The following is a 22,574-nucleotide window of genomic DNA, read 5'->3' as shown; positions in this document are numbered from 1 at the left end:
CTATTCTTGTTTTTACTTTGAACTCATATTTTATACTTGTAATGTGTTTTATGTTTTTCGATGTTTATATGTTCAATAAACCAACCAACCAAATACCGTCAATGTGATATATAATTGGCACCTCTGGCTACTATCCTGATGTGTAAACACAAAAGACGAGCCACCTGAGACACAAACGACCAATGCAGGATGGAAAAACAACTATTGTGTCTCGCCTGCAGTGGTGGCTATAAGCGTCAAACTCCCCGCTGATTAGCTTCTCATGTCACATTGCAGAGGGGAACACTTTAATCACAACAAACTGGTCCTGCCATGTGCTCTAATCAAACTACGGTACTGAAGAGGCAACAGTATAGCAAATTAACATCTGCCCTGACAATCCATCGATGTATTGAAAAGCTGTTGATTTAATTCCGACCTCTGAGTGCTACTCATGAAACTGCATATCAAGCACACTTTGATGGGAGCTTCCAGCAAGTTAGTGTATTGCTCCCCCAGCACCGTCCCCTCCCCTCTTCGACCCTGCAGTGAAAATCCAATGAATAACTAACAGGGGAGTAATCAGTCTCACGGCTGCCATAGCACCACCACTCCTGACGAGTAAGGGTAAGCCATGCTTGTGTCTTTTTTATTAGCATTTGCTCTGTCAGGTGTTGTCGAGAAACAATGCTGAGTATGCAGAGTGAGCTACTCATTGCTTGAATCGGTTTAGCCTAATGCAAAACACTGGCCTTTTCAAAGGTCATTAGTCATGCTGATTTTTTAATAGGCATTTACAGCACTCCCATTCAGATTGGCTTTTCCAAGATGATTTGAAATAGTACATCTGCAGTGGCTCTCCGGGCACCTGAACACATTCCGTATTCTTGGTAAATTGCTACATCATATGTGTAACAGCAGAGCAGAGATTTTTTTTTGCTCATTCCTTACAGCACATGTGGGTTTCCACATGAACATTCAACTAAATCATAGATGGGCAACTGGCGGCCCCCCGACCACAATGTGAGTAGCCCGTTGAATAATAAAAATAAAAATAATAAACTCTAGAAAGAGGGGGGGGGGGGGAATCTGTGACTATGTAAATCCGTGGGTGTCAAACCCCAAGCATGCTACTACACCCTACTACAAAGTGAGTAAGCGTAATATTTTTTTTGCGGAATTGGAACGGTATGTACGACAAACTGAGTATTTCAATAATAATATCATTTTGAGTGACTTGCTTGTTTGCAGTTCAGCAATTTTGTGCTGTCCTTGAATGATAATTTTTATACGAGATTCCTTTGCACTACAACAAATACAAATAAAATAATAATGACAATAACAACGATAATGATAATGATAGTAATAATAATAATAATAATAATAATATGTTTTTTTAACCCTTTGTTGTAGCATAGTGGACCATTTTATATACATTGAGAAATTACTTTATAAAAAATGAAATACATTAAGCACATGTATTTAGCACGTATGCCAATTTTTTTTGGTCATACATCTGGTTAGGAAGTGTGTGGGGCTATGTGGCCTCCCAATAGCTCTGATGATAAATTGTCTACAGTGTTTCCCACAGATTTGAAATATACTTTGGTGGGTGAAGTATTTGGGTTATGGCCCAACATTTTTTTCACTTCATATCGTGCATTCTAACTTTCAGACTAAAAATACCACATTACTCAGTGACACCATATTTTTGCACTTATTTTGTATTAAAATAAAAAACAAAACAAATATGAATAAAATATCGTTATATTCGGTTGTAACACGTTTTAAAAAATATATATTTTTATGAAATATATATTTTTATGCAAACTTCTTGGGTGGCGGCCAGTTTACTTGGGTGGCCTGCCCAAGTCTTAACATGGTGTGGGAAACACTGGTCTATCCCTGAACTGAATGCACGGTGACATCAGTGTGACAATTACTTTTTTTTTTTTTTTTTTTTTTAAGAGCTCAGTATTGTTCATTCGGAAATGTCATCATCATTGCTCTTTTTTTTTTTTTTTTTTTAATATATATATATATATATATTATTATTTTTTTGTGTGTGTGTGTGTGTGGGTGAGTATGTGTATGTGCGTGCGTGCGTGTATTTGTTAGCTCACCAGAAAACCTATTAGAAAAAATCTCATACCGTTCACCTAAACCGAACACCAGGAGACCCGAGGGGACCGAAGAAAACCAAGGAAGGTGAAATCCAGCACCGACCAGACACCCCCCACCAGAACTCCTCCCCAGCCCAAGAAACATCCAGACCCCAACAAATCCAAAAAACATAAAATCAGGGAGGCCTCAAGAGACCAAAGGAGAGACCGAGAAAAGGAAGAAAGGACAGACGAAGCCGCGTGAGATCCGCAGACACCAGCCTCCACCGATTCAATAACCTGAGGAGGAAACAGATTGTGTCTGAGTTTCGGTAGATGCTGGTGTGGTGGATCTGGCATGCATGAAAATCTCCACCAAAGAGGGGAGCCGTCGACCCCCGCCGGAACAGAGCAAGCGCAACACCTCAGGGCCCCCCAGGCCGCGGCAGCGCCAAAGGACGACCCCCGGGCCCCGCCAGGGCCACCGGCCGGAGAGCAAACCCAGGAGCAGGAGCGCCCCCCGCCCCAACACGGCCCGCGCCCCCGGCCCAACGCAGCAGGACGGGGCACTGCAGGCCCACCAGGCACCCCACCGGCCCCCAACCCCCGCCCCCCCACGACCCCCCGCCCCCCATCCACCCCCGCCACCCACCCCAACCCAGCCCCAGCCGCCCCCAATCCCCCAGACACCCCGCACCCCCCACCCCGCAACCCCCCCCCCACCCCCCAACAAAGCCCCCCCCCGACCCCACCCCGACCAACCGGCAGCCCCCCAACCCCCGATCCCCAGCCCCCGGGGACCACCCGCACCCAGGCACTGGCGCCGAAGAGGGGCCGGACAGCGGAGCGGAGAGGGCAGCCGCGCCCACCCCACCCCCCGCCGTGTGGAAGGACGGAACACCGGGGGCAGAAGGGGGAGATGGGGGCACCGGAGGGCGGCCGACACCCCCGAACCCCAGGCCCAGCGGGGGAAGGCCCCGGTCGTCACCCCAGCGTTCTTTGTGAAAATTAACCCCTGTTACTGAGTCCGCCAGCTCGCTAACAGGCAGAATTAAAATCCAAGTTTAGGTTAAAAAATTCTATATACGTAGACCATGTTTCTTTAAATTTTGACATTTGGTTTTTATTTGAGGCAGATATTTTTTCCATTAAAATATGATTTATGAGGAGGTTAGACCATTGGTCGATATTCAAAGTTTGTTTATTTTTCCAGTTAACAAGAATTGTTTTTTTTGCGATAGTAAGGGCTACAAGTATAGATTGAAATTGTTTATGTGGTAAGTCAATTGTTGTTAAGTCACCTAGCAAACACAAGTTTGGAGAGAACGGTATCCTACAGTCCAAGACAGCGGAAAGTTTTTCTAAGACTTTAGTCCAGAAACACATAACCGGAGTACATAACCATAAAGCATGAAAATAAGTGTCTGTAGTGTTTTGTAAACACTGGAGACAAATGTCGGAGTCTGAGAGTCCCATTTTCTTCATCATATATTGAGTAATGTATGTTCTGTGAATAATTTTATATTGGATAAGTTGTAAATTTGTGTGTTTTGTCATTTTAAAAACATTTTCACAAACTTGAATCCAAAAGACAGATTCCGGAGCTATAGACAAGTCTGTTTCCCATTTTGAGATGGGTAAAGACGTTTTATCAGTATATGAAAGTAACTTATATATTTTTGAGAGTTTTTTTGTTGTTGTCGGAGAAAGCTTGGTAATATCTTTAGCTAAAACAGGCTGTTGGAGCGTACCCTGGAGTGTTGGAATTTGTTTCTTTATCATACTTTTAACTTGCAAATAATGTAAAAAGTTTCCGTTTTTTATTTTATATTTTTGGAGCAAGGATGTATATGATATAAACATATTATCTGAGAAGAGATGGTGGAGATGTGTAATTCCTTTCTGCTCCCACACATTCAAATAAAACGATTGGTTGTTAATTTGAAAGTCGGGGTTATGCCATAGGGGAGAAAGCCCGCTGGGCTCCACTTGGGCTTTTGTCATTTCTAGTGCCTTCCACCAGGCAGTCAGGGTGGCGGAAATCATTGGATTTTTAAAGCAGTTATGTCGCTTAATCGATGTTGTAATAAAGAGTAAATCTAGGAGTCTGAGGTTATTACAATCCTTCTGTTCTAGTTCCAGCCAACAGTTAGTATCTCTATTGGGTTGTGCCCATAAAATAATATATTGTAGCTGGTTGGCTATATAATAGTGCATAAAATTTGGTGCCTCTAGACCTCCTTTGGATTTATTTTTCTGAAGAGTAGATAGACTAATCTTTGCTTCTTTTTTTTTTCCAGTAAAATTTTGTAACGGCTGAGTCCAACAACTGGAACCAGTTAGCCGTAGGTTTAAATGGAATCATTGAGAAAAAATAGTTTATTTTGGGTAAAACTTTCATTTTAATAGTGGCTATTCGTCCTATTAGAGAAATAGGAAGATTATTCCAGCGCTCCAAGTCACTATAAATGCTATCCAGAAGTGGAGTGAAATTTAAATTAACTAAATCAGTTAATTTAGGTGAGATTTTTATGCCTAAGTATTTTAAATTACCTATAGGAAATGAGTAGTATGGGTCCTGGCTTGCAGGGTTCCATGAATTTTCTGTAATAGGTAGAAGTGTTGATTTTGTCCAGTTAATAGAATAGTCTGATAACTGTGAGAATTTAGTTATTAAGTTAAATACTTCCCCTAACGAAATAGCAGGCTTTTCTAAATAAAGTAAAATATCATCGGCATATAGATTAATTTTATGTTCTGTTACCCCAGAGTGAATTCCTTGAATCATTCTTTCCTGGCGTATGGCTAATGCAAGCGGTTCAATAAATATTGCAAATAATAAAGACGACAGTGGGCATCCCTGTCTTGTGCCTCTCTGTAGAGTAAAACTCTTAGATATAATCCCATTAGTAGTAACAGTAGCTTTAGGAGAATCATATAATACTGACACCCAGTGAATAAATGACTTCCCAAAGCCAAATTTATTTAAAACAGCAAAGAGGAAGGACCAGTTAACTTTATCAAAAGCTTTTTCTGCATCCAATGATATAATAACTGCCTTTTTATCATGCCGCTGTGACATACTAATAAGGTTAAAGAGCCTTCTAATATTATTAGTAGAGTGACGCTCTTTAATAAAGCCTGTTTGGTCGCTATGAATGATTGTCGGGATTACTGTTTCTAATCTAGATGTAAAAGCCTTAGTGATAATTTTAATATCAGTGTTAATTAGTGAAATCGGACGGTAACTTGATGGAAGGGTGGGGTCTTTTTCTGGCTTTAATAAAAGTTTAATTGCTGCTGTATTCATGTGTGGGCGTATGTGACCATTAGTTTTAATTTCTGTTACTACTCTTAAGAATAGTGGAGCAAGCATTGACCAGAAGTGCTTTAAAAATATAGCCGGATAACCATCCGGGCCGGGTGCTTTGCCATTTGGCATACTATCTAGAGCACTGTACAACTCGTTTATAGTAAGTGGTGCATCTAACATATCTTTATATTCAGTAGTTACCTGAGGTATATTTAAGCTACTGAGGAATGCCTCAATATGCTCTGGGTTAGGTTTATTAGTTTCTGAGTATAAGTTGTGATAATAATTATAAAAAATTTGATTAATTTCTTCTGGTGATTGTGTACATTCACCAGTTGTACCTTTAATAGCCGTTATAAGCGATTTTTCCCGATTACGTTGAAGTTGGTTTGCAAGAAATTTACCTGATTTGTTATTATATTCAAAGTTGTTGTATCTCAATTGTTGTATTATAAACTCTGTCTTTTTAGTTAACATATCGTCTAACTGTATTTTGTACAACAATTACTTTCAAAACAAAAGTGCTAGGACTGTGACTCATGTATAAAATATTGTTCACACAATGGCACCTAGTGGCCTTATGCCTATTAGACCTTTGATATGACATTAAAAGCTAGCAAATTTCTGAGTCGACTTCATCCCCACTCCTATCAAATCCTTCCAGTTGGGAAAAATCCAGTTGTGTGAAAGTAGACACGCGTGAAGCGTGAAAGAGACAATAGTCATTGCACTGACACATCCTGCTGGTGTTGTATATTTTTCCATGTGAAATTGTTGCAATCCGTTGAGATCATGATGTGATGAAATGAGTCTCAAGATGGCAGAAGGCTTTGGTGCTTCAGTGCTGACAATTGTTTCCATTGCGAATTAAGCAGTATACATCCAGTAGACAAACAAAATTGTTTTGATAGTAGACAGACACAAAAGACATCAGACTGAGTGAGATGGTGACGTGTTCAACCACCGTTTGGTGTTCCAGTACTGAATTGAGTTCAAGGATGTATATCATGATGTGAATGTCAGCTGAGACACTGGAACATAAAGGCTGTCAGAAGCTAAGAATCAGGGGAAAAGCTGCAACATACCCTCTTGGGAGGCAACACTGTAGGCGTAAGGGAGATTCCAGGAAATCTCAGCTTCTTTTTTCCCTTTCTACTGTATGTCTCTCTTTTCTGTGAAAAATGCTGCTGATCCATTTGCGTCACTCGTCTCCAAGTCATGTCTGAGGACGACTGACATTCATCACAGAATTTTTTGATCCTTCTCTTATTCTCTCCATACATTTGCAGCAATTAATTTGGATAGAATGTTTTTAATTATGAAAATAAATCAGCATTGTAGATGTGGTGTGCGTGCCTCTAATGGCAAGTCTAGCGGTCTGACAAGGCCCAGCACGCAGCTCTGCAGATAGCTGGATATACAATATTATTAATCTACTATTACAATACCTTAACAGAATAGAACTGAACGTGGAATGTGTCTGGATTAGAGCTGCAAGAAAAGGCCAGAGCTCCTCTCACAATTTAATATATACTTGTAGATGAGGGTCAGCCAGTAATCAATTGTTCATTAAAGTATAATTCGTTACAGATACTATATTTCTGCCGGCAGTGCACACGGGCCAAGCCTTGAACTCAGTGAGTTTTATTTAGGCCAACATTAGCCGTAGCAAATGATTAACTGCTATGACTCATGCTTTAGAAAAGCTTGTACAATTTGTGCCTATGCAGTTAAACGTCGGAGAGAGGAGGAAAAAATGGCCACATTTCATTTAATGACTGAATTACTGTACTGTTACTACCCTGATCTTTTTTTTCCCAAACAGCCTGCATATGCCATTGAGCAGATAACAGATGATCAGAGAAGGCAAAAATGTCAACAGTAGGGCCATTACCTCATCTTTATCCTGCAGTTTCCTTTCACTGATTATTGCCGATTGGACTGATAGCTATGAAGGCAGATCAATCCGCAATTGCACGGGAGCCTTGCCGAGGCAGCGGAGTCGATACGTGATGACTCTGTATGTAGTGAGCTTATCGGAGTGAGACATCAGCAGAATGACACATCTTCACCTGCTTGAGGCTCTTTTTCTCTGTCTCTCTGTCTCTCTACACTCGTTGATGTAACCTTTGACCTATGACCACACAGTCCTGTGATAATCCTAGCCTTGAAATTTTAAGAGGCGACATGACTCAATGTCTGACAAATGACGTGTAACAATCTAAATGTATGACTTTAGATCTAGTCACGGGAATGAGCTTTAGGAAAGGACAATACATCTTCATAGAACGTTTAAAGACGAAAATAAATATACAGCAATCCAATATTAATTTACTTAAAACAAATAAGCATACAGATATAAACACTATTCATACAAAGAAAATGCGGATGCTATAGCTAAAGAAAAAAATGGCGTGATAAGAGAAAAACTGAGATCAGATTGGGATTCCTGTTAGACCTAACTCAACACAAAATGTCTTCCCCAACACATTTTTTATATAAATTATTACAGATAAGTCAAAATGTGTCAGCGAATAACGAAAGTTCTCCCCCAAAACTGCACAAATAAGTGAATTTTCAAGCAACGAATTGTGGTGAGAATAAGTGTAAAGGGGTTCATAAAGTAGGGGTACAAAGATGTTGTTGCCACAGTGGTTCCCATATGTTGTATGTATAGTTGTGCACTTTTTTGTTGTTTTTTAAATAAGGTATGGCCCTCATTTAATATATTAATTTTCAGACTACCAGGAGTGTGTAGACCCAACAGTGGCTAGTAAACAGCTCTCCCTTTTGGGACAAAATCATCCTGTGCATGCTAATATGTGTGTAATTGTCACTCGCTACCGCAGCATTTCATTTTCATAATGTGTAAATTTTTTTTTAAATAAAATAAAAAATCCAGAAAACAGCCAAACATTTTAGTCATAGTGTTTCCGCGTTTAAATAGGCTTTCACTTATGAAAGTGAATAGGCATAGCACTTTTCTACCTACAAGTCACTTCACACTGACTCTTCATTCACCGCAGCATGAGGAGCAACTGAGGGTTCAGTATCTTGCCCAAGGACACTTCCACATGGTCACAAGGGCTGGAGATTAAACCTACAATCTCTGGGTTGGGAAACAACTAGGGCTGTGCCAAAAAATGTATTCTCATAAGAATCGCGATTCTCATTTAGTACGATTCAGAATCGATTTTATTTAAATTATTTTATACTGTCTTGCCTTTGTCTGTGTGTGCCTTTATTTGGAGCGCTGTTCATGTTGTACCTGATTTGGCCACTACGGGGCAGTGTGGTTCCACGCGGTCTGATACACTGTTAAGTTGTAGCCACGTTAGAGAGTAGAAGGAAAAAGTCACGATCAAGTTATTCCAATAAAAGTTTTCTTTCAGCGTGGAGCCGTTCTTTTGAGTGATAAAAGTGCAGCGAGTAGCGCGCTAATTACCATTAGCGAGTTAGACTGGAGTAGATCATTACAATTCCTTGCACATCTGTAGATTGAAGCAAAAATCATTGTCAATCAAATTATTTTGAATCAAAAATCTTTCTTAATCAAAAATCAATTCTGAATGGAATAGCAGACCCAAAAATCTGAATCGAATTGAATCGAATAGTGAGACATTCAAAGATTCCCACCCCTAGAAACAACCACTCTACCACTGAGCAATGCCGTACACTTATACTCTCAATATAAAAGTAGATACAATTTCAGAATGTAATGACATATATTGAATTTACGACTGAAAAATCTAATTAGAAGGATCAAAAGGTCATCATTATTGGGGAAGCATGGCAATTAGAAGATTGCTGATTACCCCAAAGTTCTTCCAAATATTTGATTCATTTACACATTTATAGCCATGATCAAACACATAAATAATCCATTTTAAAAACATGATATGGGATTTTTACCAGTGATCACCATCTCGTGTGTAGTTTGTAAATGTCCTTTGGGCCAAATATAGTGGCAATCATTATTGAAGTGAGTAAAGCTTTTTTTTTTTTTTTTTTTTACTGGTAAACAAGTTTGAACAAATCAGACGGATAATCTTTATGCCCCAGAATGAAAACAGTTTCAATATAATATAATTATTAAATTATTTGCTGTAGCAAACAGAAACAACCTGCTCGTCTCAATTATGCAGCTGACAACATACCAAGATGACCATGCAGCTTGCATGATGACATACAGCCTTCTGGGAACTGCAATATATTTTCCATATGGAGCCATACTGTCATGATGATGTGCGATGTATACAATAGACATATACAGACAGGCCATTATGACAACTGTCACAATGACATTCTGCAATCGTCCTATGCAAAGTTAATAATGCTCAGAGTTGATTGATGCTGTCAAAGATGATTATAATTTATTTAAAATAATACATTATTAAGTATTTTTGTTTGCATTAATAATAATTTTGTAAAGGTAGATTTGGTTTGATTCATTTTTATGACAGATTTTTCTTTTAAATTGGAGCTCATATTCGATTGTTCAAGTCATCATAATGTTATGGCGGGTCAAATACGAATATTTGGCAGGTTTCAGTTTCAAACCATCACATTGGAAAATTCAGTCAGTGCAAACAAATGTTGACAAAACAAAATGCCTACCAATGGTGTAGCCTCTCTTCAGTTCGCCACATCGTGGGCTGCGGCGCTGGGAGTTAGTGGTGTTGTTCTCTTGCACTGCGAGGACTGCGGTTGTCTTGGCAACGGTTGATGCTGCTTTGTTGAGTGGCGAGGCTGGCATCAGAGTCGGGGAGAAACCTTGGCTGGCGATGTCCACCGACTGAGACTTCTTTTTCAGTCTGTATGGAGACAATGAACAAACAATGGTTAGATAAATATGTTGTTTGAATCACTTTAGGGCATTGCAAATAATTAGTGAATTGGGAAATCTCTTTTGAGAAAGGTAAACACTCAAAGCATATTTGCATTAGGGGTTGCTGCAGAAATTAGATCATGTATGCCATTTTTTTCCCCAGCGGCCCGGTAATCTGTAGAAAGAATCAATCGGCTAATCGTGCCCTTGTTGAGGTGGAATTTATTAGCCACACCGCTTGCACAACACAGAGTCTCAAGAACATCACAGCAGGACACCACAAAGACAACAAAGTTTCACAATCTAAAACAAACAAACAAACATTGAACAGCAACAAGGCCAAAAAAATAAGTCATAGTATTTTATTATTTAACATAAGCAATATTCTGAATGCAAAACAGCATTTTATAATGTCACATTTTAACATAAAAATGGAAGTGTAATGCTAGAAAGAATTGGAATCCAGCCATCCAGCCTTTTTCCAAACGGCTTACAGGCTATTGCAAAAACATGAACTGTGCACTGCTGGTTTAACTTCAAACTAAGATAAAAACTGGCCACAGTTCACCCTGAAAGAGGCACAATTGGCTAGTTAACTTTACCTTATGTGCTGTATGCATAATTTGGACATGAAAGTCTGACAGTCCGTCGAGCATGTACTTGATACAGTATGCATTAATTGCTTACGCGCTGAATTATAATGCTAAGTGCTAACATTCATTAGTGTGAAGTTAAGCAAGCATTGGAATACATTTGCAAAGGAACAGTTTATGTCCACTAGTTGTAATACAATATTTTACCAAACAAATAAATTAACATCTAAATCTTCAAAAGGCACTCAAGCATTAGCAATATCAACAGGCTCCAACGTTTGGCTTACAGCACTTTTTTAGACTTCACTACACTAATAAAGCAATCTCAAAGCACCCCTTACACAAAGTAAATGTTCTTGTGCGTCCACAAAAAGGTTACGCCGACACGAGGCCTTTAACCTAGCGGTTGCAGTAGTATTGTAACAAAATGTTCTGCCAATTACCCAGCTAGAGGAATTTAAGGACGTCACTGTGTAAGTGGGAAAGTCAGTTTGGTCTGGCATATTGTTTGAAATCTGAAGTCTCACTTCTGCTGCTGTCTTTTCGGAATGGTTATATGTTTGTATTTTTATATGTATGTTTTATGGGGGAATATGGGGCACCCACCTCCTAATAGATTCAGTTGGGGTTTAGACTAGGCTATGTATTTATACTGCAATTGTGTCACATGAAGACGATTGGAAGTCGATGATGACTGCAGTGGAAAAACTTGACTGGCACAAGCGCAACCCCAACAAACTCCATTGGCCTGAACCAGAACGGACGTTCTCAATCAAACCATTTCCTCCAAACATGCTGTTATAAGGGAACTAATAAAATAGAATACAAGATAATACTCCAAAAAATACAAAGTAAAACAACAATCTGAGCAACAACGTGAATAAACTTAAACACACGCAATCTATAGTCTGATAAAGTCCTGAAACAGCAATACAAGATTCCCAACACTCACTCTTGCAACTGCACACGTTCAATCATTCCAGCAAAACTGCTGAAGCAAACGCAATCTTTTTGGCCATTTCACCCAAATGCTCATCTCCTGACGGACCAGCAAAAGAGTGCACATGGCATAGTGACTAAATGTATTATGAAAATGCATAATCTCTATGGAAATGCTGTCCATCACAGAGTCTATGTTCTCTGGAAATGAAACTCAATAGTCCAGTGGAGCAAATTAGGCAGACAGAAGAAAATGGAAACGTGGAAACGTGTATGGCATAAGTGAGCAATCTAATGACCATTAAATTAAAGTGTTAAGCTGTCAGTCAATAAAGCCCATAGTGTATCAACGCCTTTATCATCACTTGCTGTTGGCTACTCGCTCAAAGAAACAAGCAAAGTGAGTTTGCCAACTTTGGTTTGAGTTTGAGATCTCGCAAAACTGCCCACATTAAAAATAAATAAATGACTAAATACATAATTACATGAATAAAAGGGAAAATAAAAAAAAGGATATAAAAAATATAAATCAAAAATTAAAACCTCTCTCTCTCTCTCTCTCTCTCTCTCTCTCTCTCTCTCTCTCTCTCCCTCTCTCTATATATATATATATATAGAGAGAGTTTATTTCCATTTATATTATTTCATTTTTGAATTATATTTTTACAACCATTTTTATTTTTACTTTTATACATTTATATACATTATTTAGTTATTTAATTATTTTTAATTTGAGCAGTTTTGGTCCTTCATATCCCTAGCTAGCTGGTTCAAGGCAACAAGTAAGGGTCTATTTACAGTGCCGACAGTTGCAAAACCAAATGGTATTCTACCTTTGGTCAGGATACGGCAAGGAATCCTGCCATTTTAAATAATTTAAAAAAAAGTTTTCCGGTGGTAGAAGCGGCTGCCACAATGTGCCAAGCAGACTCTTTGTTTCAATAGAATGTTTTCAAATAAGTGAATATGAAATATTGTAAATCGCTTTGGGCACCAAATAATGCAGATAAAGTGCTATATACGTGCGCTCCATTTGCCAATTAGATCAAATTGTGACTTTTTTTTCATTAGATGGCGCATAATGATAGGGAAGGAGTAAAAAGTAGAGACCTGCAGCTGCTATTTTAGCCTGTGAAGGATAAGAGAAAGTGGTAGTGCCAAACTGTGTGAAGTCTATCTCCACTCCCTTAGGAGTTGGTACTAATTACTGTCTCATAAGTAGAGCAGAAGCCCTTATTCTATAGCTTGTCTTCTCTGTTCATTGAGCTACAAGGCCAACTGGTATCAAAACTGGTGTGTGTGTGTGTGTGTGTGTGTGTGTGTGTGTGTGTGTGTGTGTGTGTGTGTGTGTGTGTGTGTGTGTGTGTGTGTGTGCGTGCGTGCGTGCGAGCTTCAGAGACAAAATTAGAAGGCGGAGAAAGAATTAACATTTACAGTTCAAGTGTCAGGTGTTAAGCTAACGTTGATAAACTTTCCGCCTGTTTTTGTTTGTTTGTTTGTTTTTGCCTGTGGGGGGTTCACAGCGTAGGACAATGACCCTCTTCTCAGACAACATGAAAGCAGCTTGGAATGCCTCGACCAGTGTACGTATGATCATTTAAATTTAAGGTGGCAAAACATTTCTGAAGCCTCTTTATCTGAATTTTGTACATCACAAAAAAAGGTATTTTCTATAGACTTTTTTTTGCAGCCTGGCGCTGTAGCTTAATAGGTTTAGAAAAAAAATAAAAATACAGCATCAACTCACCCCCACCCCCCTTCTCAAGCTGTGCCTCCCCTAAAGAGGACAGTTTTGATAAGACTGTTTTGATAACTTTCATTTCAAATTAGCTGATGGGCTGTTTGATAGCTTGCAGTTTTGCTTTCATAATATCTAAACCACCGCTGACTGTATCTCCTCAAAGGTTGCTGATTGGTCTGGACTTCTTCAAAGGCTAGAATCATAAACACTGAGTTTAAGCTTGGAAAAATGGATTTTGCTGATTAAAGTACTGTAAACCCCTGTCTCAGTGCTTTAAATGTTCCCTTATGGAACAGCTAAAAACAAGTTAATTCAAACTGGAAGCTACAGTGCACAGTCTTGCATCAAATCAATGAAAACAACTCTAACTGTATGGCGCGGTCATATTAAACACGATCAAAATCATCAAAATATTCTAGGCAGCTTAACCAAAATGAAATTGCATTGCATTGCATTGGGATTTTGCTAGATTTAGCGCAGAGGACAGGGTGTTTGTTTCACTCTGCGCCATTGTGGGAGGGAATGCAGCCGACTCCCGGCCGATCGAAGTGGCTCCCCTTACCCAATTAAATTCAGTGCAGAGTAGTGTTAATTCCAGTCTCAGTTATAGTCTAGTTTCAATCATGCTTTTTAGTTTTTAGCATAGCTAGCCAAACTCATCCCGTTTTTAATTTAGTTAATTTTTAGTCTACTATAAATCTAGCATTTTAGTCTTTATTTTAGTCGAAGAAAACATAATTTTACTGGTTTGGACTGGAGCAACACCCTGTTCATAACTTTTATAAGACATAAAATAGTTGGTCGGGCGTTTGATGTACATTGTATGTCGGGAAAGGGCAAAATCAGGACAAAAACAGTCCAACTAGCATTATGTGTCATTAATTTGGAATGTAATTAAAATATATTATTGTTCATCATGAGCACCTAACAAGAACCCACTGAGAAAATGACTGCATATTAAAAAAGACGTTTGCCTTTTACAACAGTGAGAAACCGGGGCTCGATTGGCTAGTGAAAATTTGTCAAACACACACACACGCACACACACGTTTGTTTTACTATCTTTGTGGGGCCATCTCATTGACATAATGCATTTCCTAGCCCCTTCCCCTAACCCCAACCGTCAAAAATGATTGCCTACCCCTAATCTTAACCCTAACCTCAACCATGACCCAATTCAAACCTAAACTCCTAAACTTGTGGGGCCCAGCAAAATGGCCCCACATTGATGGGTGGGCCCCACAATCCCAGAATGTTGGCCCCACTATGTAACAAAAACAAGACCCCCCCACACACACACACAAACACAAACACACACACACACACACACACACACACAATCTGCTTAAATAAACGAGCTTTGTCACGATCTATGATTGCACCAATCGCTCCTGCAAGCAATGAGAGATGCACATCAACAGACACCAACTCTGGCTGATTGCTATCATCAGATAAAAAGAAAGAAGAGAAAATGATGGAAAACGGGCGTAGGCATTTTGTTTTCTACTCTGCGTTTGTGATGTGACCTGGCCCATGAGGCTTTGGCGCAGCTCTGCCAAACTGGAATCGCTCAGATTATCAGACTCCACAGGGATCCCACGTGGTTTGGCAAAGGATGCATAAACAAAAGGAAATTTGAGGCTAAATCAAAACACACTTATCACACTGCTACTAAGAGGGATTAGGCCCAGAAAAAAAAGAGGCTGTCTTCGCAATGTCGTCTTTTCATCCGCTTTGCTTTGCTCCCCATACCTTGCAGTAGCAGTCACAGAATTTTAGAGGGGGAGGGGCCTTACATACTGCCTCAGATAGACTACCGTTCTATATGAAGTCTGCTGGTGACAGAATAACGTCATTGTCAGTGTTAGCCTTAGCAATTAGGAATAAAAACTATGATCTAGTAAAAACAGAAGCACTGGGTCATACCTCTGTTTCCCATGGGATCAGGAAGTCAGGCAAGCCCAGCTCGTGAGATAATGGGTTATAAACAAGGCCAGCCCCTCTTTCCCTGGAAGAGGTGCCTATTCCAAACACGACGTCTTCTTACCTTCCTATGCAACTGCACTTTTTACTTTGTGTCATCAGTGTTATCAAAACAGCTTGTTTGTGTGTGTAGTTGAAGCTACAGTATATGAATATATCTTATGTGCCAGGGATGGGCAACTGGCGGCGCATGCCTACCCTGCGACCACATTCTCAGTGGCCCCTTGATTAACGCCAACAAAAAAAAAGGTTTCTCTTTAACTCAAGAAATTCTAGATAAAACGCTGATAAAGATTTATTATACTTTTATCAAAAAAATAAATAAAAGAGGAGAAACGTGAATTAAAAATCCTAGAAAAAATAAATAAAAATAAAAATAAAACAAATTTAAAAAAAGTATTTTTTATTTATTTAAAATAAAATAAAAATAATAATAATCATTTAACTCATTCACTGCCATTGACGGCTATAGATGTAAAAAAATCATTTGAACTATTTCTATTAGTTTCAAATTTTTTTCAACTTTTGTTAACAAGAGTATGAAAACCTAGAATTTTTTTATTGTACATTTAGAACAGATATACAATTCGTGATTTCTCTTGAGTTAACGAGAAGTCATGTGATTAATTACAATTAAAAATTGTAATCGTTTGATACCGCTAATTAAAAAAGAAGAAAAAAATATTTAAAAAATTAGGGGCGTCAGACGATTAAATTTTTTAAATTGTAATTAATCACAAATGCTATATCTGTTCTAAATGTACAATATGTTTTTTCTCGATTTTCATACTCTTGTTAACAAAAGTGGAAAAAAATGTGAAACTAATAGCAATAGTTCAAATGATTTTTTTACGTCTATAGCCGTCAATGGCAGTTAATGAGTTGATGATTTTTTGTGGGGGAAAAAATTGACAACATGATTTAATGTCGGTTTGCTGCTCGGTAGTTAAGTGCCAACCTTGCATGACAAATGTATTATAAAAAATAAAATATATTAAGAGCCCCTATATTTAGTCGATATTTAAAAAGGCATTTTTGTCAAACATTTAGTTAGGAAGTGTGTGGTCCTATGTGGCCTCCGAGTATCACTGATGAAAAATAGTGACGCCCCACACCCCCAACATTTAAGTTGTACATCCCTTTTATATGTCTAGTCACAACTTCAATGATTTCCAATACTAGTGCACGTTTAGTAGCTTGGATAACGTGCAACAGCATTTTACAACTGACTTTTAGTGTAGGCGAGTCACGTTCTAGGTGTTCAAGGACACATGCATTAACCTTAATGATTTATGCCCAGCACTGATACGTTTAATTAAATTTATTAGTAGGCTAAAATTACAGTCTTCAAATTGAAATGCAAATATTGTAGGCTATATGAAAAATACTGCTATTTCTGACACACTTATAATACTTTTTACATAATCATTAATCAACACTTTTAGCTGAAGTATGGCCATCTCAGCCAGGCGGCAGTAATCGTAAAAGTGGGTATTCAATTGGGTCTTCGATTAAAAAAAGGCAATTCAATACAGAAGGTCAACTAGCACAATGTTGCTGTACTTAAATGTTAAAATAGAGCCAAATATAACACGGCTGTAATTGTATGAATAAAGTACTTCATTAGAAGAAGAATCTCTGCTCATAATCTCATCAACATCCATCTATGCGACAGTTATCAAACCAGTCGCTGTATTTTAAATGGATTGAAGGGATTTAAATGCAATGGAGGCAATCATTACAAAACCATTGGAATACTGTGACTATCTTAAGCTTAATGGAAATGTGCAAGTCATGGTTGAGGCAGTCAGACTAAAGCTCGGTTCCTGCTCCTGACACCCAGAGAACGGGGGCAACAACAACCTGTGGCCATACATGCTAATGAGGTCTTCTATTGCATCCGGGAGCGTAATGAAATACGGCTGAACCTCGACACTCTCTGCTCTGCTGTCGGACACCTCCGCATAATGATGTATGGAGCACCACGCCACATTACACTCATCTGCCCTTGCTAAATGCCACAGCAGCAATTCTCTGTTGAGGGGTGATTGGGCAGTTTTGACCAATGAGGCTTTTAACCTTCATGTCAATGTAACAGGAGCTAAAGGCTGGCGACAACACTGACACATGACTGAATGAAAGGGAGCACAAGCTATGGATGGGTGTGTTAGGTGAGTTGTCTCCAACCATGAATTTCTCTCCCACTCCAGATAACATATAGGCAAAGACATCTTTTATGAAATAATTTACAGACAATGGTGCCTTGAGATAAGACCCACCCACCGTTCAACTGATTTTTTTTGCTTGGACTAGCAAGCAGAGACTTGAGATACGAGAACAAAAACAAAAAAACGGAGAAAATAACCTTGTGTTTTTCAAATAACCACATTACTTACATTTTAAGTCCTCCAGCTTAATGCTAATGCTAAATAACATCTACGTTGTGGTGCTATAAGCAACAGACTGAACAGAATCAGTCCATTGCTTATAGCATAAAACCAGTGCACACACACAAGCACAGCAACACGGCATTGCTGGCGGAGAGTTTGTTATAAGTTTGTTGCCAAGAAAGGCGCTGTCATTTACACAATGCTTCAGCCCTTAGCGGGTATTTAAGGTTACATTTCCGCCATTAACCTTTTCAGGTACAGTGGCCACTACAGTGGACAGCTATTCAAAAGTCGCTGTCTCCTATCTCAGTTGTCTGCAACCTGCGGCTCTGGAGCCACATGTGACTCTAAAGTCTCTGTGGATGTCTAATTTTTTTTAAACATATTTTAAGTTTTTAATAAAATTCTATTTAAATGAATGAATGATTTTGACAAAAAAATGTCAGAGTCCAAATTTGTAAGTTGTCAGAAAAAGAGAGACCAAGATAGATTTAAAATAATAATAATACTTAAGCATGTTTAAAAGGTGATCATAAAATGTCCAAAAAGGAAGAGGAATAGCAGAAAATTACCATGCAATGCACACAAAATTGCCCAAAAAGTCAGAAATTTAATTTTTTTAAAGCAGAAAAGAAAACTTGAAAAGAAATACAAAATTGCCAAAAATGGCAGAAAATTGATGTCCTGATTTGTGCATGAAAGGGCTAGATAACTAACTACCGGTACTTTGACATTTTTATTGTTAGTTTTTTTTCATTTTTTTTCAGAGACCCATATCTGCAGGTTGGTGGTCAGGGAGGGATAACGAGATGGCAAGTTTTGAGTTTGAGTGAGAGAGGCAAGAATGGGATTGATTTTCCTTTCTACTGATACACTTCAATATGGAAGCAAGAGCTGCAACTAAGTTCTGAAGTTCACAACAAACCTGTCACTTTTTGTTATATAAGACTAAATCTAGCATATTCGTGTCCATGGTGTTCACATGATTAAGGTTAATAAGATTTTTGTGTGTGTGCCCGTTTTCTACTACTTTAAGGTGACTCATTCATTAAATTCAGGTTAGATTTTGATAATACTGTATTATACTATATAGGCTGTAGTGGTACATTCGCCTCACTTCAGTGAAGGCAGCGTGGGTTCCAGCTCCTGGAGACACTGAAAAGGATAAGCGGTACCAAAAATAAAAAAATAATCCATTGTTTTTCAAATTGTATACTTGCAAGGTTAGTTAATTACAAAATAATAATTAAGTAATTCTCGAGAAACACTGTATATATTGACGTCCCATATTTATAGTTGTTTTCAAACCAGAAAAAAATGTTTGGGGTAAAGCAAATTATGGTCCTTCAATTGCTTTTTTTGTGGCTTTTTCCTGTTGTAATCATGACACAGTGTTTTATTTATTTATTTGCAGGTTGTAACAATGATGTAGATCTTCTAATGAAATGTTTTAGCATACCTTTACTGGTGCTTTTATTTTATCTTAAATTATACAGGTAAATAACGTTTTTTTTTTTTGTTGTTTTTTTTGGGGGGGGGGGGCATACCTTACAGTAATTCAACACAACATTTACACCAAAACAATACCAGATGAAGACACTAGAAAACCTTATGTCTCACCACTCAAACAGTCCTTGAGATGAGTAATGTCTTATTATTTTTCTATCACTTAGCTGTATGTGCCAACAACAGTGCCAAACTGCTCTATTAAAACAAGGTCTATAAATCAACCAAGGCCGCCAAAGAAAAAGGCGGCTATTCATTCTCTAAAATGTATCGACGCAACATTAAAATTCCCATTTGACAGAGCTTTTCACATGACTCACAGAGGAATTATCTTCAGTGACAAAAGGCATAGAGGGGGTAGAGACGGTGAGGGAACCTCATTATGTGTCTTGCTGTGACTCCACAGCATGTTTTTTCCTCTCTCACTTTCTGGTGTCTGCGTATTGGGTAACGAAATAAAGACATGAACAAGAAAGAGAAAAAACGAGTCAAATGTGCTCTTTATGTGTTCATGTTGGCACCAAACACCCTGTTAGAGTCAGTGCTCAATCACACACAGCCTCCAGCGGTTGATTCACTGAGTCCCCATGGGGACCTTGGGACTGTTACTGCAGTCTGCTGTCCTACTTCGCATTTTCGCTCCCCTCCTCGTTGCTAGCCTCAATCTTTCGCTTGCCCTCTCATTGGCTACGTGCCGGTGACAGCCAGCGAAACGATTGGTCAGCGTCAGTAGTGGAAACGACGTCACGACGGTGTGGCTTGTGGTAGTGCAGAAATCAGAGATGCATTGTTTCAATTGACAGTTTTCCGCCGTTTGTTCAGTACATCATGTGAGTTCGTTGTGGCTCAGAGAGGAAGAAGGGTAGCAAAGCTGGGAAGTTATGCTTCACACTTTGTCGTCTTCCATTTAAATTCTTGGAAAGAATAATATGCTAGAGATAAAAAAAAAAAAGACTTACATAAGTGGTATGCAGGCATTTAATTGGAATTAGGAGATAAGCGAACATTTGGGATAAAGTGAGTCGAATGAATTATAGCCATAAATAAATTAAACTGAACCGAAAAGTTGAGTAGAAAACAATTATCAAAACAAAACCATACAATGTTTAACACGTGTTTTTGGTTGCTTTTGGATGAGGGGTCATGCTAATTGTTTGAACTGAACACTTTTAATACTGCAAATCTACTGTGAAGGAACTAAAGCTGCATTTCTATTAAGTCTGTAAATTTATTTCAGTTCACAATGGTACAGTTAGAAAGTAAAATCTGATTAAGTTTATGCTTCCACTGCAGGGAATGCAGGTGGGAATGCATATAGCCACTATGAAATTTTAGCCGTATGGACACGTGTGTATTTCAAATAAAATAAAAAAGTGACACATGCTGTATTACTGTGTTCGCTAAAAATCTTACAATACCTAACAAAACCATACTGCTTAATGTAAACTATGATTAATATGTGCCCAAAATGTTATCCATTCAAAAGTAGAAGTGATTATTTATATTGTAGATAGACTTTTAGAAAAATGGATTGTCACGTCTATATATTCTATCCACAGAAAGTGAAACTTTGCTGCAATTACTCTTCTGTGAAGACTTTCGGAATGTCTGTGGGAATTTTTGTCATGCCATTTTGCCATTCATTTAGAAGAGTATTGTGAGGTCACTGATGCCGGAGGAGATGGCCTGGCTGACAATATTCATTTGAGTCGGTCCCAAAAGGTGTTAAATGGGATTGAGGTCAGTTAAAAATCTTCCACACAAAATGCATTCAAGCATGCCGTTATTGTACCCACCTTTAAAGACTCAGGCCCAATTATGCCGGGGTGTTATATCTTGCTATGCTGAATAATTAAACTCACTGTTAAGATAGGTTTGCCTTATGATACAACCAGAGCTGGGCACTTCCGTTAATCGGCAATTCCCGTCGATGACGATGCCAACTTTTCAACGAATGCGTTATGACGCAAAGGCTCTCAAAAATACACGGGATGAGAGTGACCGTATGTACTCATCCCGATTGACGGACGTAAACGTGCTTCAGTCGGTGCTCAGTCCATGTATTTATCCGAGGCTTCGTGTCATTGTGCACTTGTCGCAAGGTTGGCATCGTCATAGACGGGAATTGACGATTAACGGAAGTGCCCAGCTTTGGATACAACTAGGCAGAGTACATATACCCGGTATCGGTATTGGGCCGATACCCAGTCTTACATCAAGGTATCTGTTCTCATGACGCTCTTGTGGCTATTTTACAATCAGGAACTACAAATTATTAATTACAGTAAATACAAAATTGTCACTTAATGCAATTTTAAAGAAAAATATATATAGGTCTTTCTTTAAAATGATCTGTCATTAATTTTTGGGAGGGCATTTTATGTATCAAAAGTACTAGTGGTATCGGTGCTTTGTATTGGTATCAAACATCCCTACATACAGTGTTACATACCGGTAAATTATATTGTGCATTCAATATCAAAATCAATTTAGAGATTATGTGCCGTAAATGTTTATGGATGGATGGACGGATGGATGGATGGATGGATAGATAGATGTAAAATATGATCTGATCATCATCTAAGCAAAAACTAAACAAGACAAATCTGCTTAAACTATTGCCCCACAGACATTATTATATCTTTCATAAGAAAAAACACTGAAAATGGAAAATAACATGACATTGAAAATGAAGTGTGCATTACAGTTCAGCAGAGACATCAGAGACTCGATTCAACTCAACTAATACAACAAATACCTCTTTGCAAGACCAGCAGCCATGACACATGCCCACATTCAGACTGGTTCAGCGGCCATGCAAAGATTTGTGGTGCAAAGTCTCCCATGTCACTTCCAGTACATCCACCAGGCTGCATAAGTATGCAGCTACATCTGTTGTCTGTGCTGAACATGACGGACAATGCGATGGACCAGCTGGCTAACTTACTTGGACATGATATAAAATATCAAACTGAAATACATCAAGACAGTGCGTCATTTTATTTAAATTTTACAATTTATTATCTGTTTAGTCACATTAATAAGTTGTACTTTTAATTGTTCCTACAGAAAATGTTATTGAAACCAGTGATGAATATTGAGGGACCCCGGTAGATGCTGCTGCGTGGTCAAGGAATGCTGAACCTGTGTCTGGTTACCCACTTTCATATGCACAGAAAAGCCCCGTGCCCGAGCCATCT

General features: G+C 38.7%; 1 protein-coding gene across 5 annotated transcripts in view; it reads right to left on the bottom strand.

The window, feature by feature from the left end:
• Positions 1–22,574, bottom strand: part of oxr1a (oxidation resistance 1a) — a 163,163-nt gene that overhangs the window by 73,510 nt on the left and 67,079 nt on the right. For all 5 annotated transcript variants that reach the window (XM_086077599.1, XM_086077598.1, XM_086077600.1 and 2 more), the window contains one exon: positions 10,012–10,208. In XM_086077599.1, coding sequence (XP_085933725.1) covers positions 10,012–10,208 — 197 coding nt within the window. The remainder of the gene's footprint in view (positions 1–10,011; positions 10,209–22,574) is intronic.

This window comes from Leptonotus elevatus, chromosome 6 (genome assembly GCF_054856555.1).
Source record: "Leptonotus elevatus isolate MCC_2025b chromosome 6, RoL_Lele_1.0, whole genome shotgun sequence".
NCBI classification, from domain to species: Eukaryota; Metazoa; Chordata; class Actinopteri; order Syngnathiformes; family Syngnathidae; genus Leptonotus; species Leptonotus elevatus.
Note: the sequence above shows the minus strand (reverse complement) of the source record. Positions and strands in the feature narration are given on the sequence as shown.